The 15,502-nt window shown below is 40.1% G+C and overlaps 2 protein-coding genes across 7 annotated transcripts in view; one reads left to right on the forward strand and one right to left on the reverse strand.

Moving 5' to 3' along the window:
• Window positions 1-2,204: 2,204 nt before the first annotated feature.
• Window positions 2,205-14,025, reverse strand: ZCRB1 (zinc finger CCHC-type and RNA binding motif containing 1). The gene is made up of 8 exons (XM_082479943.1): window positions 13,930-14,025; window positions 8,804-8,891; window positions 8,606-8,634; window positions 5,540-5,651; window positions 5,350-5,457; window positions 4,386-4,495; window positions 4,206-4,281; window positions 2,205-2,868 (listed from the first exon to the last, which is right to left on the reverse strand). Exons 2-8 carry the CDS (start codon window positions 8,885-8,887, stop codon window positions 2,737-2,739), a joined length of 651 nt encoding a protein of 216 aa, XP_082336069.1. The 5' UTR covers window positions 8,888-8,891; window positions 13,930-14,025; the 3' UTR covers window positions 2,205-2,736.
• Window positions 14,026-14,262: 237 nt separating this feature from the next.
• Window positions 14,263-15,502, forward strand: part of PPHLN1 (periphilin 1) — a 73,064-nt gene continuing 71,824 nt past the window's right edge. For 5 of the 6 annotated variants that reach the window (XM_082489562.1, XM_082489565.1, XM_082489564.1 and 2 more), the window contains exon 1: window positions 14,263-14,315. The gene's annotated coding sequence lies outside the window, so the exon portion shown is untranslated. Of the gene's footprint in view, window positions 14,316-15,343; window positions 15,362-15,502 lie in introns of those variants that run through there. The other variant, XM_082489563.1, reaches the window with a different exon arrangement.

Below are 15,502 nucleotides of genomic sequence, written 5' to 3' on the forward strand. Positions count from 1 at the left end.
TTCCAGTGTCATTAGCCTCAAGTGACTTTATGCTTGGAACAAAAGAGCGTGGAAGAACACCACCGGGTCAGTTGTAATAGCCTGGACTGAGCTACTGCTTCATGCTGACAAAAGAAAATCCTACGGGGAAAGCAGTGAGGCAGAAGCAGCAGAGTAGAAAGATATATCAACATGTTTCAGCTACTGGAGCTCTTGAAAAAGTACTATATTAGGTCAGAACAAAGGTCAGTTTTGTTTTTATTCTTTCTGACAAGACACCAGTAGCAAATATGAAACAGTGAAGTGTACAAGAATAAAACATTCCTATGTATTTTACAGCTAAAGGTAGTCAGTAATTTAGGATATTTCTGAATGGAGACTGTATTTAAGCTATCATTTTTAAACAACTACCACATTCCACATATAAGTCTAATCCTTTTGACCCTATGACACTGAAAAAAGTCTCATAGCAGTGAGTTCCGCTACTACATTACACAGCGTAATGGAATAAAAGTTTGAAACTTGCTGCCTGATCACTTAATTGAAATCTTAATTCTTACAAGTTATCAAACATTCCCAAATCAAAGTCATGGACAATGTCAAACTGGTCATCTGTGGCATTTTAGTTTTCTATCTTTTTTTTAAAATCAGCATTGAACATGGTATTGGAGAAGATCACAGACCCTGATTTTAAGTAGTGGCATAATATTTTTGTTTGTTTTGCTCTCCATTTTGCTTTTCTTTTTCTTTTTACTGCCATTGAGCCCTAACCTAGCATTTGCAGAGAAGCACGCTGGCAGCAAGATTTTCTTCCTTAGCAGAGTTTAGAACTCCTCAGTCTTCATTATTACACACATGATGTACTGTGATTTGCATTTATTAACACTAAGTTACACCTGGCACTTTAGCACTTGGCTATCCAGTATCAAGAGATGTTTCTGAAATTCAGTAAAGGAAGCTTCAGATTTAACCAGCCTGAATATATATAGTGCTTTCAGGAGAAAGTCACAAAGTCAGTCTTAAAAACATTCTTTGGATTACTGAGTCCAAGACCTTCCTGTGTATAAAGTCCAATATTTCTCCCCATTCTATGGCTGGAGTAGTTTGTACAGAAAAATCTTATACTTTATTACCTCATTCTTGTTTCTGAATTCTTGCGAAAGTAGCACCGTAAGACCGCAGAATGACCTTCTGAATGTGACTGCTTTATATTTGCTTAGAGGGGGTGTGTGTGCGTGTCTTTTCTATGCATCCAGTTACATATTTGAGTGTAAATTGGTATTAATTAAGAATATGTAATGGTATATTTGGATTTATGTTTTCTGTATTTGGAAGAAAACCAAGTCCTGATGAGCAACAGGAAGAGCTGAAAATAGAAACAGAGGCCAGCTGGTGTCTTCTTCCAAGTGTGAATGTGTTTTATATCGTGCCTCCTAAAAATGAAAATTTTGACTGCAGCAAGTGGCCAATATAAAAGGGTTACCACCATCACCACATGTCTGTGGTTTGGGGTGTGATCACTGCTGCAGGGCTTTTCACTGTTCTCCTAATGTGTCTATGAGGCTTTTCAGGAGAACGTGAGGAGAACCCCACAGAGACTTAAGGATGGAGACTCTATTTTAAAGATCTGAACAGCTTTAAGTGCAAAATAGGTGCAAACACACTTTGCTTAGAGACCGTGACAGTTCCAAACATACATGAAAGCTGATTTTTAAGCACATAGGAAACTCTGTGCCCTCTGGATTTTGCCAGCAGCTTCAGATGCCTGAGAAGATAGGACTGTGATCCATGTTAGATACAAGATTATTTAAAAACCTGTGCATAACCATAATTAACATGTTAGGCACCCGAAGTGTAGTTAGGAGAAACAGTGCAGTATAAGCCCTTATCACAGCAAGAGACTTTCAATATCAGATTAGAGCATATTAAAATATATGGACATTCCCATTTTTAAAACATATGGCGATTCTCAATTTTAATGCAAGAGCAACAGAACTATCAATCTTAAAATATATTAAGTATGAAGATTTCAAGACTGAACAATCACCACATCACTTTTAACTTGCACCTCCTATGAAGCCTATACCGTATATAGGCTATATGACACTATAAAGTGTACAGCAAGTTACTAAAACTGTGCATAAGTCAGAAGATCAACATCTTAACCTCCTTTTGGAAAGCACATAGATGCATTGTTTAGTCTAAAATGATTTCACAGACAAAGCTTATGTGACAGTAATTTATTATATTACTGCATGAAGAGTTAGAAGACCAGTACAAGGCTTAAGGCTGAAATTCAACCCTATGCAGAGGAGCTAGTGCAAGATACATATACTACTGAAGTACTACTAACACACTGCTTCCAACAGGCAATAAACAGAACAAATATATAAAGCATCAGTGGTGCTAACACTGATCCTAAGAGGAACTCCTCTTAGGACAAAAATATTAGGGAATTCTGTTATGAAAGATTTCACTCCCAGGGTTTGGGTCTAGATGCTAACTGCAAGAAGCATTCTCCCAGATATTTTTCTGGATTTAAGTGTAGAAACACATTGTTTTCTTAAGAAGTTGCCTCGAAGGGTGAAGTTTTGAGAGAGAAATATCAAAAAATGGGAGATTTGAGGGGCAGGGTAGAACTACAACATGATTTTCAGTGTCTTCAACACCAAGACAAACCTGTATTACAGACAACTTCGTAGCACTTTACAAAATGTACACTATATATATTATATATGCATATAAACCAATATTATTTCAATCACTAAGTTCTTCCTCATCACTGAAATAAGCACTTTTCTTAATCCGTGGACGTTTTGAATCATCTGAAATTGAAGATTCCCCTGCAGTCTGCGTCCACCTTTGTTGTTCTTCCTCAATTTTGGCTTGCTACAACAAAAGAAGAAAAAGTATTAGCTAAGCTCAAGAACAATTAAGATGCTTTACCAATAATAATGCTAATTATTTATATGCATTGAGTTATTTCATAAGTTCAAGAATTTAAGGGGTTTAATCTCCATTTCCTGATAAACTGTACAATGAATGCACTAGAAAACATTTCTGAAAGTATTTCTCACGCGCAAACAGTAAATCTTCTGCACCAATGCAGGCCACATTTCAGAGAGAGGGACTTTGCACATGGCAAACTTACAGAACCATAGAGCAGCTGAGATCTGAAGCAAAGAATGCATCGCATTTTAAACTGATATTATTGAATCAGCTTTGTTCCACTAACAAGTTTTCTATCTGCTGCCTTTTGCAGTCATTCATTCAGGGAATTAATGTCTTCACGGATGTAAAGGTTATTCAACTAAAGGTTTAAATAGATGCTTCGTATTTTTACTGGGAAACATGCTATTCCAGTTAAAATCTTTAGGTGGTAAGAGAAATCAGAGTGTTTCCTGGCTTGTTTGCATTTATAGATTTTACTTCCAATCACAAAGTTTTCTGAACTTGTGTGTGTGGATAATTGTGCATATTTGCACCATTATTCTCGACTACACCATATAAAAGTTTTGCACTCATTACAGTCATATTCAGGACAAAGTTATGGTAAAAACTCTGAGTGTTTTTTGGGGGGCATAGAGGCACACAAGGGACAGCTGAGGACTAGGGAGCCATGAAATTTGAACATCAATTCCAGCTTGCTCTGTGTAGTGAAGCAAAAGCCTGTAAAGACATATTAAATAAGACAGTAATACAGCTGTCAGACTACCTATCTACATAACAAGAAATGCAACAAAATATTAGAGACCACGATGGACTGTATTAGGCAAAGTGCTCCAGAAACAGATGTTGTTCAAGGATATTCTAGTAAATGAAGGCAGAGGATGCACCTGATCATTTATACATGACTATTTTTCTGGCTGCTCAGTTAACAGATTTAAGAGGGATTTGTGGACCAAAAACTTAATGGAGCATCACAGCAGAGATGACAGGAAACTAAGCAGCAAAGGAGCTTGAAGGAAAGAAAGAATTGCAATGCAAAACCACAGCAACAGTGAAAAAAAGCCCCCAAAACACAAACACAAAAAGCCAAAAAATGAACACGCCTGCAATATAAAGCAGACAACTATAGTCACCAACTATTATCATGCAAAGGGGCCCTGAGTGCTACAGAATGGACAGACCTACAGGTTTATCTTGGAGCTTTTGAAAAGCAGCTGAAAAAAGGAAGTAAAGTGGTATTTAAATAATAATAAATACACAATGCTTCAATATTGTACCTGAAAAGCTATGGCTTGGCTGAGGCTGTCTAGAGCAGGGTCTTCTCCTTCCTCTTCACTTTCTTCTTCCTCCTCACTTCATTGTGCAGAGGGAAAAAAAAGACATAGATCTTTGGTTTAAGTGTTCAGTATGAAAAAGCTGCCCAAAAGAAGTATTAACATGTAAATAAATATACATACATTTCTTCTGGCTCAATTATTTTCTTTCTCTTCTTCTTTTCTTTTTTTTTTGGTGGCTCCCGCTCTCCTAGCATATTTTTAGGACAAGCATAACTTAAGTGTCCTGCTTCCTTGGAGAAAAGAAATATTGCTTAACAGAAACCATTACAAACAGCTATAGGTTGAAACACATCATGAGGAAAGTTAATGTAAGACAGTTCACAGGGAAAAAAAATGGAAGCAATTAGTAAGATAAATGGAATGCTGAATTAGCACACAGAAGACAAACTCTTCTCTATAAGCTTGCCATGGAAACGAAGAGATTGGTGGTGATATGCATGTTTAACTGCAAGCTGTGAACAAGCTACGAGCAAAGTAGATTTTCTTTGGCTGCTGCAATAGCTGAATACACTACAGCACAGTTTATTTTCAAGACATGCCAGCATTAACAGTTTAAGAAATATGAGTGCATCAACATTTTTGCTCTCAAAAGTGTTATGAATATAGATCAAGCTTGTATTTGATGTTAAAAAACTATCCAAATCTCAACCTCCTATGCCATTATATTAAGAAAAAGTGAGGAATAGCCTCAAATTTAAGACACACATTCTGTGTAAAAACAGTTGTTTCCAATATTTGTTTTACAGCCAACTATATAATGATCTTCCAAAGACATAGCAAAAGCAAGTATGTTGAACCAAAGATTAGGAGGTTTTCCTTCTCATACAGCTTTATATTGATACTCAGCTCTGTCTGCTCATCAGCATGTTAAGCAGCTATTATAAACACATGTTTTCCCACATCCCCAAAATCCCAAATAAAAGACCCCAAATAAGGAGTATTAAGATTCTTGAAAATGGTACAACTGCTATGCAAGTTGATAGTATCAACAGAAAAAGTTATTTTAACACCACGGGCAGGATTAGCAATGGCCAAACTGAAGAAACAAACTGGAATATAGTAGTTCCTTTGTGGTTTTACTCACCCCACACTCGTAACACTTAGACTTATCAAAGTAGTTACGCCTGCGAATGAATTCTGCTGCTCTTCCATTATCAATGGCAATACTTGCTTTTATTACTCTTCCAAACAACTACAGCAAATTGGAGAACAAAGGTAAATATTTTTGGGCTTTAAACCCAACCCTCCTACCATAACAACTTTCCTCAGTTTACCTGTTTGTTATTAAGTGCCCGAGAACAGTTTTGTGCAGATTCTTTATCCAAAAACAAAATAAAGGCAACTCCTTTGCTCTTCCTGGTGTCTTTGTCTTTCATAATAGTAACTCTGAAAACATATAACCACAGTATTGATACACTGAAATTACTTCAGAGACATTTTTTCCTTAAGGATCTCAGAGGGATCTTACCTTTGTTATACAGCAAAAAAGAAATAAAGTATATTTAACAATAGAAAGACTCATTAAAAAGAAATTTAAAGGAACATCTAACCAGGCCATGTGCTTACAGGTAGAGCAGAGATGATTTTAAAAGCATATGGTGTCTTTCTGGGTCTAGTATCATTCTTTATTCCCTTGGATGACTTGAAGTACGGAAAACATATTCTTCAGATTTGCAGACAACATAACTGGAAGGAACTACACGTACTGGAGGCGAAATTAAAATTCATGAGTATTGACCATTGCTATCATTACTGAAAAACACAGTGTACTGAACTGCATCCAAACAGAGAATTCTATGTTTCTGTAGGAATAATCAGCTAAACAGGTTCATGACAGGAAACAATAAATAAGTATATGTAGTATTACTCTACAAATATCTCCAACTGGAATCCAACCAGGTCATGGCCACATGTTATTTTACATGACATGACATACATGACATACAAAGTTAAATCTTCAGTCTAACATTGGAATCAATAGCTCCAGTAGCATATTGAGAAATTCAAGGGAGATTTAGATGCAGTAAAAACAACAGACAAAGAAAAAGAATGACAAGAGATGAAGGTGGAGGGAGCCCAAACCACCTCAATTCCTTCAATCTTAATGTCAATTGTACTTAGCCCTAAAAAAAACCCAAAACCCAGAAAAACAGTGGGAAACAGGATGCCAGTCTGCATGTACATAAAAATAAAAGTGCATGTAAAAAAGTAGGGAATAAACTCCTCCCTGTGTTCACCACAGGCAGAACAAGGTTCAGCCATAAGGCAAGCCAAAATTGTAAGAAGTAATGGGACATTTTTCCAAAATATATCCAAACAAACCACACTTCAATGCAGAAGGCCTACCAGAGAACCTGTATAGGTAACAGTTGACCTACATAGTAAAAAGTGTATAAAATAGAAGCTCAGTAAAGAAAACTCAATTTTCCCCCAAATACATGCACAGAAAGATACAGCTTAGAACAGTTTTTCTACCAAAGCCTCTTGGACAAGGACGTGTCTAATTGAATGCATTGAGATGAAGCATCAATAAAACTGACTTTAGACCAATTCTATTAATTCTTTTGCTAAGTTACTCTTCCAAGAGTTGATGGAACCCTAATATGACTGTCAGGCTTCTACTTGGGATACTGAACATATCAGTTAATAACACAAGCATAGAAAGAAACAAGCCTGACAAATCTTTAAAAAGTCAGCAACTTCCTGGAGCCCTAGAAAGTCTGATTTCTCACTGAACAAACTGAGCTGAAATCATAATAAATCAGGATACATTGGGGTAAGAAATGCAGTACAGAAGAAAAGTCAGCATGATTTTGTTGAGTCAAGACATACTTCAAAAAAAGGCTATTAAAACTTATTTAATTATGTTAAAGCTGACCTAGATGACATCGCAATGCTTTCTGCAAAGCGTTTTAAAGGCCCTGAACAAAAGCTCTACAGAAATCAAGCTAATATTTGAATTTTTTTCTTGGAAATTAATAACTAGTTACAAATAGGAAAACTGATCCTTGTTAGCCTCAGTTTCACAGCAAAATAGGAATACCAGTAGAACCCCATAGTATATGCACTGTTTATAGTCAGGCCAGCTTGCAAAGGGGCAAAAGGAAAAAAAAATCGTGGTAGTATTTTATGCATTCTGTGTATTCTGTGACTCTTTGCATTTGGTTTAGTTTCTGGCAGTTACTAGACAAAATGTCAGGAAAAATTAGGTACCAGTAAGTGAATTTTTTGCAAAGCAATATATAGGTGGGGAAAACAGTAACTGTGCAAATAGAATTGCAAGTTCTAAAATAGCTACTTTCACACAGGACACGGTACAGGATTTCTTCTACACAGGAATCTGAAAACACCATTTCTGTTGTTTATGACAGTCCCCCCAAAAGTAAATAAAACACTAGAAACCATCAATAAAGGAAAAAAGAGAGAATGCTGCTATGACACCTTTAAAATAAGCAATGCATCATACAGCCAATACTTCATACAATTCTCATCCTCCTATCGAATAAGTTCAAAAGCCGAGACAGTAGGAGACCCCTACCCCCAAACACACAGAGTTTAGGTACATACTCCTGAGACTTCAAAAACTTTGAATTTAGCTCTGTATCTCACAGATTATTACAGCAGCTACTAAAAGCTAGAGTAGATATTTGCTGTTGTAGGGTTGAAAACTGAAGTCTTGAGTCTCGTTATTCTGACCAGTTAAAAAAAGAAACAAAACAAACCAGCAAGTTCCTTACTGCAGCATTTATTTCTGTCATTTGAACAGAAGCAGGTATTCACAAGTATTGTTCATGAATACCCCATGCACTAAAAGTTACTACCATGCAGCCTTATATCTAATCTTAAATGTAACACTAAGCAGTCACAATAACAAGTCCCCCTAGAACCACAAATAAGAGGAACTGTAAATTGCAACTGTGGGAACTGTTTGTGGGAATTGTGACATCTAGTTCACAGAAGCAGAAGTTCCCAGTTTTACTTATCCACTTTTACACTTATCCACTTGTGTCCCAGGCAGTGTTCAAGGCAAGGGGAACAACACTTACTAGAAGGATATTGTTTCAACTATTTGAGAGAAAAGACCATTGGTATACAACAACATTCTACTTGCTCTTAAGAAGTAGTTAGCAAAACCTGTCCTCAACACAAATATTCTTACACTATGTGTGTAACTTCAAGAACTTCCAGTTGTTAAATTTATACTTTATTAAAAATGAACAGGACTTCAATTCCACGTTCATCCCTAAATTATAAAAAGCCCAAGACTTTCAAGTGAAGCAAAGACATTAAATATTCAAAATGAAAGCTACAAAAATAGCAGGCCGTATCAGGTCACTTACTTGACAACTTTGCCATACTTTGAAAATATCTGAAATATAAAACAAAATAAAAAGATTTAACAATAGACAGTTGCATTTAATTAGTAATAAATTTATCAAGACAAACTTTTCTAAGTAAGAGATATATAAGTATTGTATTTACACTCAAAATTGTTGTTAACAAGTTTAATTTGCACAATGCAACTCTTAAAAACTTACCCTGTATAGATCGTTGTTTGTCAAAGCAAAGGGTAAGTTGGACACATACACCGTGCTTTTGCTTGGTGCCAACCCGCCACTCATTTTTCTGATAAGAGGAGAAAGAGAGAAGAGTTAAACTGTATTCAACCGAGCAATCATTTACAAAACAGTTACAAGACTTTTAAAAAGCTGTTTTTCAAACCTAGCCCAGATGGTCATGATAAAGTTGCAGGAAAGAATAGCTTTCATTTCCCATTCATCATTTTACATGAAATTAGTGTTTGCCTTCGTGTGCTACAGAAGACACACATTCCTCCCCCTTCCCCTGGATCCAAAACATATTTTTGCTGTATGCAAGTCACTTTGTAAGTCATGAAAAAACAGTCAAGTTAGTGTACTGAAAATAAGCCTCTGCTGATTTGTGCAGTAAAGAAAGGTTTAGGTCCAGAAAGAAACAAGTAATCACCATTTATTAAATCTTCTGGCCAATATGTGAAATTAATGATGTTTGTTGAAGCAGCTACATGTTCTGATTCTTTACACAAATTTTCAGTTCAGCTGCATTCAAAACAGAATAAACCACACTCACTTAAGGAAGTGAGGGGGAGAGGAAGGCAAGCGGGAAGCTTCCCTAAAGCAGAGTCCTAATTATTAGGGGGGAAAGGATACTGCATTGGCTTTAAAATATATCCCAGCTGCTAAAGCAACAAGCATTTCCTCTTGTAACTATTGCTCAGGCTTCTACACTGCTCTGGAACCACAATTGTCCAGAGCTGAACATAGATGGCACCTCCCCTAGAGGCACTTCCCCCTCCTCCTCCTGATTAAGGTGCTCTCATTCTGGCAGGAACCAGGGAAATCTGAAAGCCATTTTCATTTCCAATCTCTTTAAAGTTCATGGCTACTTAGTTTCAAGAATATGCCTAGAAACAATGAATCAATTCAAAAGCCTTGTTACAACTGCATAGCATTATCCAATACTAGGTAAAGAGTAACTGAACTAACTTGAAAAGAACAGCCTATGCTGTTCCTCGTGTTTGGACATATCCCAAAATTTTAAGTGATGCTAAGCTCTGTGCAAAACACTTCTTCCCTCTGATCCATTCTGTAGCCATGGCTTGGTCCAAGAGCTAAGTGAGTAAAATTTAAGATCAGAATAAAGCACTACCCTTACGAGAGGGCACAGCAAACAGTACAGCAAAACCTTTCCCTCACAGTCCAATTACTACCTACTTATCCAGTTTCCTGCAGCCTTATTCCCGCTTTGCCGATTCCTCACTGAGGATCAAGCCATTTCTTCAGCAAGACCAACTCATTTTAAAAATGCAGACAAAAGCTGATGAAGGGATGACAGGAACTAAGTACTAGAAATCAACATCCGTCATAGCACACACAGCTTCTTAGGGGACTTTTCGGGTAGTGAGTTTGAGCAGATTGCTTGGCCAAGTGCCAACAAAGTAACTAATATCACACACTAATCCGGCTGTGGTTATTTTCTGGCATTTCATGATTCAGTCATCTGAAGACCTGACATTCCCAATAGATGCTGATTATCCAAGTGTTTTGCTTCTTTTTCCTGACATGCCTACTGTATTACAATTCATTTGAGTGGCAGTTTCCAAGTGATTGAATTCTGAGTTCTTCCATGTTCAGAGACTGTGTTTTTTGGCATGAGCAGAAATGGCAACATAAAGGTTAAGCAAATGAAAACAGAATAAATTTGCAATAAAGGCCACACGTTGCATCTGGTGTTACGCAGACGGGATTCATTATCCCAGATTCCTTGCTGCTTGGCATTAGTATCCTTGACAAGCCTAACCAGACTGACCTGGCAATATGCCATGCGAATAGATGGGCTGAATTGCAGTTATCCAGATGTATGGTGAATACAAAGGATTCCATAAGAGCTACCTTAGTGCTGCTAGTATATTGCAACAGCGGAGGTGAACCTCACATGGGTATAGATAGCAATTTAACTCCACATAAAAGACAAGAGAAGCTAGAGCACCTGGTAACAAGAGACCAAGCAGGCCCCATATTAATGAACAGACACCAGTGAGGATGGCATAACTGCAGAGCAGTCAGCTCACGTATTCCATACCACCACAGTGCAAGCCTCCAAAGAGGGGGTGATATGTCCTGTGAAGATTACTACAGGCCTAACAGCTCAGTTGATATGAAATTATTAACGAATGCAAGCTACAGAACTGCTATTTTCAGCTGTACACTACTTTTTCCAGAAGCAAGCTGAAAGAGTTGCACCCTGGAGCGCTGGCTGCCAGACAGCTGAGGATGAGCTTTGTTTCTAGTCCCTGGACAAATTTAAGTGAAACAGTCTTGCTGCTCTGACTGCCCAAATATTCTTAGCAATTTGTATTGTTTAGGACTATTATGCCAGGATTTCTTACTTTTAACCCCTGACTCACTGGACAAGCACAATTTTAGTAAAAGAGGAAGTACAGTAACAGTAAAGCTGTTGCCAGGCTCTAGTTCAAAATGGCAAAGGTTCAAATTTACCACTCCAGGAAAGACTATTTCCCCAGATCTGCAGGAGGACTTCCTCTTCTAAATACCAAGCAGTCATTGGGACGGTTTATATACATCTTATTTAAGCCAGCAGATACAGTGACAGGTTTCCACAACAGCAACATTTGGGCCATTCATCTATCTATGTAAAAGCCTGGTGGTCCTTACTAAGTCTTCTGCAGAACAATCACAAATAATATTCTACCAAAAGCAATCTCTCCAAAAGCTTGAGCATGTTAAAATATAGATTTCTGGTTATCTGTTGTGAATACCGTGGTATAAATGCAATTTAGATCCAGCTACCTGCAGAATTCTTCCCACCCCAATAAACCTTAACAAAACATAATGTGTCAATTTTAACTCTGCAATAACCAATCCATTAGTCTTTTTTTTTTTTTTAAACCATCATGGAGCCCCTGTGAGGATACCAAGTGCCAACACCATATAAACAATAGCTTTTTCCCTCTCTCTTCATTTATGGATGCCAACCTTGCCATACCAGCTTCATTGCTCTGATGTTTTCTAGCTGGGAGGGGTGGGGGATGGTAAAAAAAAAAAAAGGTGATTTCAGCTTTAAGTTAACTCTCTAGATGAGACATGTCATCTGGAGGCTCCTCATTACATGCTCAGAGTCCTTTTACTTCAGAAACTTTCCAACTTCATAGAATTATGCAATACAAGTTTAACATTTTCATTACGCTCTTTCTCCTTGATCACCAGTCTCTCTGCTTTACAGGTTTTCACTTCACAGGCTGACAAAGAAAAAACAAACACAAAAAACAAACAAAAGAACCCCTCCAATACATCCGAGATTTCTGCTTGCTGCAGGCGACTCACCTGAGAGTTATGCACAACCTGGCTTCTATATCCTGCTAGATCTCCCCAACAAACTGAAACATTTCTGTTTTATACAGAAAGCTTTTATGGGGCTTCCCTGATCTTCAAGGTATTACCTGGTGAGTTACTTTAAAGCATCAGCTGGAAGCCAGTACATTATCTCCATGGGGTTGAGCACAACTCCCATTAATGTAATAGCCTCTCTGTAATATTAATGCCTTCTTCATGGTTGGTCTTGATGATCTTAAAGGTCCCTTCCAACCTCAGCAATTCTATGATTCTATGATTTATCATTTTCACATATTAACTTTCAGGATGGAGTTGTCCCTCATTAGTATGACTTCTCGAATTCAATCTTTTTTGTCTTTTTCAATAACTGGAACTAAAAGAAGCCATTCTTCAACAAGAACCATCTGTCAGTAATGATTAAGTTTCCTGCAAAATATATCGGGTACACAAGTATGTTTTGCTTGAATCCAATATGCTTAATGCAGCAGCTGTCATTCACATTGAGAGCATCGTAAGAGAAGACAATGATTAATTTCAACAATTGGCTTTTCTACTCTGTCCCAAAACATATGAAGACACCACCAAAATAGTTCAGATGCCTCTAAAGCATCAAGTGGAGTCTGAATTTACTGATAATTTCATGACTTAATATCAACATTTCAAAGCAAGCACAAACTTTTGTGTTTGCTTGGTTTTAAGTACACAGCAGCAAGGTCAGATTTGTGATTTAATCAATTAAAGTACATATAAATGATTTGTGGGTAAGTTACACAAGACATGCTCACTCAGGCCAACTCATTTGAGTTCTTCTATCTTGAACCTTAACACTGTATTTTATTTTTGATTTAGCAGTATCAACAGTGTTGAGATCCAAATCAACAAACCATTAGTTGTGGCAGGAGCTTGGCTCAGGGTTATAGTCAAGTCTGTGGTAAAGGAGGAAACCGAACCCATGTTCTCGGTCCCAGAGAAGGGTATTAACCTCTTGCTACAATTCTGTCCCACACAAGGGGTACATAATAACCTATTAGAGCATAATTGGTTTTATCTCTACATAGTTACTTAAATAGTACAAGACAAACATTAAACAGGATGGGAATTTGGTAAATAAAGTTGACAGTCTCAGCAGAAACAGTACAAGACTCTTCCAATCTGCCTAATCTAAAGATGTACACAAAAAGGATCCATGGTTTGAATCAAACTACTCTTATCTACTAATCTAACTACAAAAACTTTGGGACAATAAGACTGGAAAAGCAGGCCGCCTACAGGAACTACAGCAAGAACTTTAGCAACAGGTTCATTTTAAAGGGATTTCCAGCGGTTCAATTGCACCCAGTCTCACCCAGAAGTTCACCCAGGTAACTCACTTGCTGATGCCCCTTCCTCCCAAAAACCCCAGCCGAAACAAGAAATTCCACTTCAGAGCTCAGCAGGAGCAAACCGGTATTAAGGCAAGGGAACTATACAAGCTACTCAGAAACTTCCACACGTTGCACAAAAGCCTTTTGCTGCCAGTAGCATCCCCCGGCTGTTCCTCTACCGCAGCGCGGCCCCGAAGCGCCGCTTCACGTTAGTCCCTCCCGACAGGCACAGCAGCCAGGCCAACAGCCTCCCCGGCTGTACACGAGTGCTCCTGCCACCCACGGGGCCCTCGCTCCGGCCGCCACCGAACCACGGCAGGGACAGGCCGGGCCGGGGCTCACCCGCCCACCGGCTCCCGCACCTCCTTCCCTCAAGGGGACGGGGCCTACCCAGCCGCCCCGGCCTACCCGTCACGGCGGGGCTCAGCCCGCCCGGGCGCCCATGGTGCGACGAGATACCAGACGACGCGCAGGCCCCAACGGGACCGGGACCGGGACCGGGACCGGGACCGGGACCGGGACCGGGACCGGGACCGGGACCGGGACCGGGACCGGGACCGGGACCGGGACCCACCCCTCCCGCGCCGCCGCTCCGGCCGCCCTCCCTGCACGGCGGCGCTCTTCCGCTGACGCGCGGCGACTACCGCCGCCGCCGGCCAATAGGTGGTGGCGATGGCGGAAGGAAGGCGGGCGTTTCCGGCAACGTCTCGGGAGCGCCGGAAGCGGCAGGAGGAGGTGTGCCGCGGCGTCAGCCAGGGGAGCTGCCTGCCCTCCCCGCCCGCCGCGGGAGCCGGGTGAGCGGCGGGGGTTGGCCCGGGCCGGGGTAGCGGCGGCGGCCGCCGCCTGTGCTCCGTGGGGGCTGGTGCGGAGCCGGTTGTCTCTTGTCCCTTTTCCGCCGAGCGAACGCGACACCTTATCGTGTCAGAGCCGATCGCGTGGCCCTCGGCTTCGGCCCGCGGGCTGTGGCGGCGCCGTACTGTTCGGCCGCCTTGCGAGGCGGGGCGCGGGAAGGGGCCTGCCTTCCCTGCTTCCCTCCCGGCTGCGCCGCGCTGCTCGGGCGTTCGCTGAAGCGTCTGTGAGGCCCGTCCTGGGAGAGGGCACCCCCCGACGGAGCGTTGGGGGGGGACGGCGCTTCCTGCCCCCGCGGGGAGCCCCTGTCCTGGGGCGGGCTCCTTGGTTTCCCCGGGTTTCTGGGAAGCTGGTGTGAATGGCAGCGGCAGGGCAGGAGGGGTGAAGGGAAGGATAACCTCTGGGCGGGCGGCTGCTGTGTCAGCACCGAGGGTGGGTTTTGTAAACCTTACCTTTTGATCCTTTTTAAAACCCGTGCGTGACAGAAGACTTTGACTTTCAGTTTAATTTGCTGTTTTGTTTTGAAGGGGAGTATGTTACTACTTCTGCATACTCCTGAGAGTTATTTTAAACTTCAATAACTAGTAATGAATGTTTGGAGGCTATATAAATCCCGTTGTAAACACTTTCAGTGAGGCATCTTGTGGGTATGACGGTGTAGTGTCGGTATCTTTATGTTTCTAGAAGAATAAATAAGACATAAGTGTGTCACTTAATTGATTCCCTTAAAAGTACTAGAATAAATCTTTACACTTAGCTTGACAGTAGTTTGTCCTGTAGTATATTTAAAGTCTTTAATAGTATTTAAACACTTTAAATCTGCTCCCCATGGTTGTTTGTTCTCACTCATAGTCCTTCAGTAGGCTCTTTACCATTTGTTAGAGGTTTTCATGGATAATAATTCTATGTCTGAGGTTTCTGGGACTTCAGGGGAACAAAGACTTTGTCAGAAATACACAAGAAGATGTGGAAATGCGCAGAAATGGTGCAGGTAATGAGTAGGGTTTGATACATTTGTTTTGCTTGGGTGAAATACTCAGAGTTGGTTGGTACTTTAAAGTGTAAATGTTGAAAGCATTCAAGTTTTGACCTGTTGAGACAACAGTATGGCGAGCTGACATATTTTGTTGTC

The sequence above is a fragment of the Vanellus vanellus genome (assembly GCF_965231255.1).
Source record: "Vanellus vanellus genome assembly, chromosome: 1".
Lineage (NCBI taxonomy): Eukaryota > Metazoa > Chordata > Aves > Charadriiformes > Charadriidae > Vanellus > Vanellus vanellus.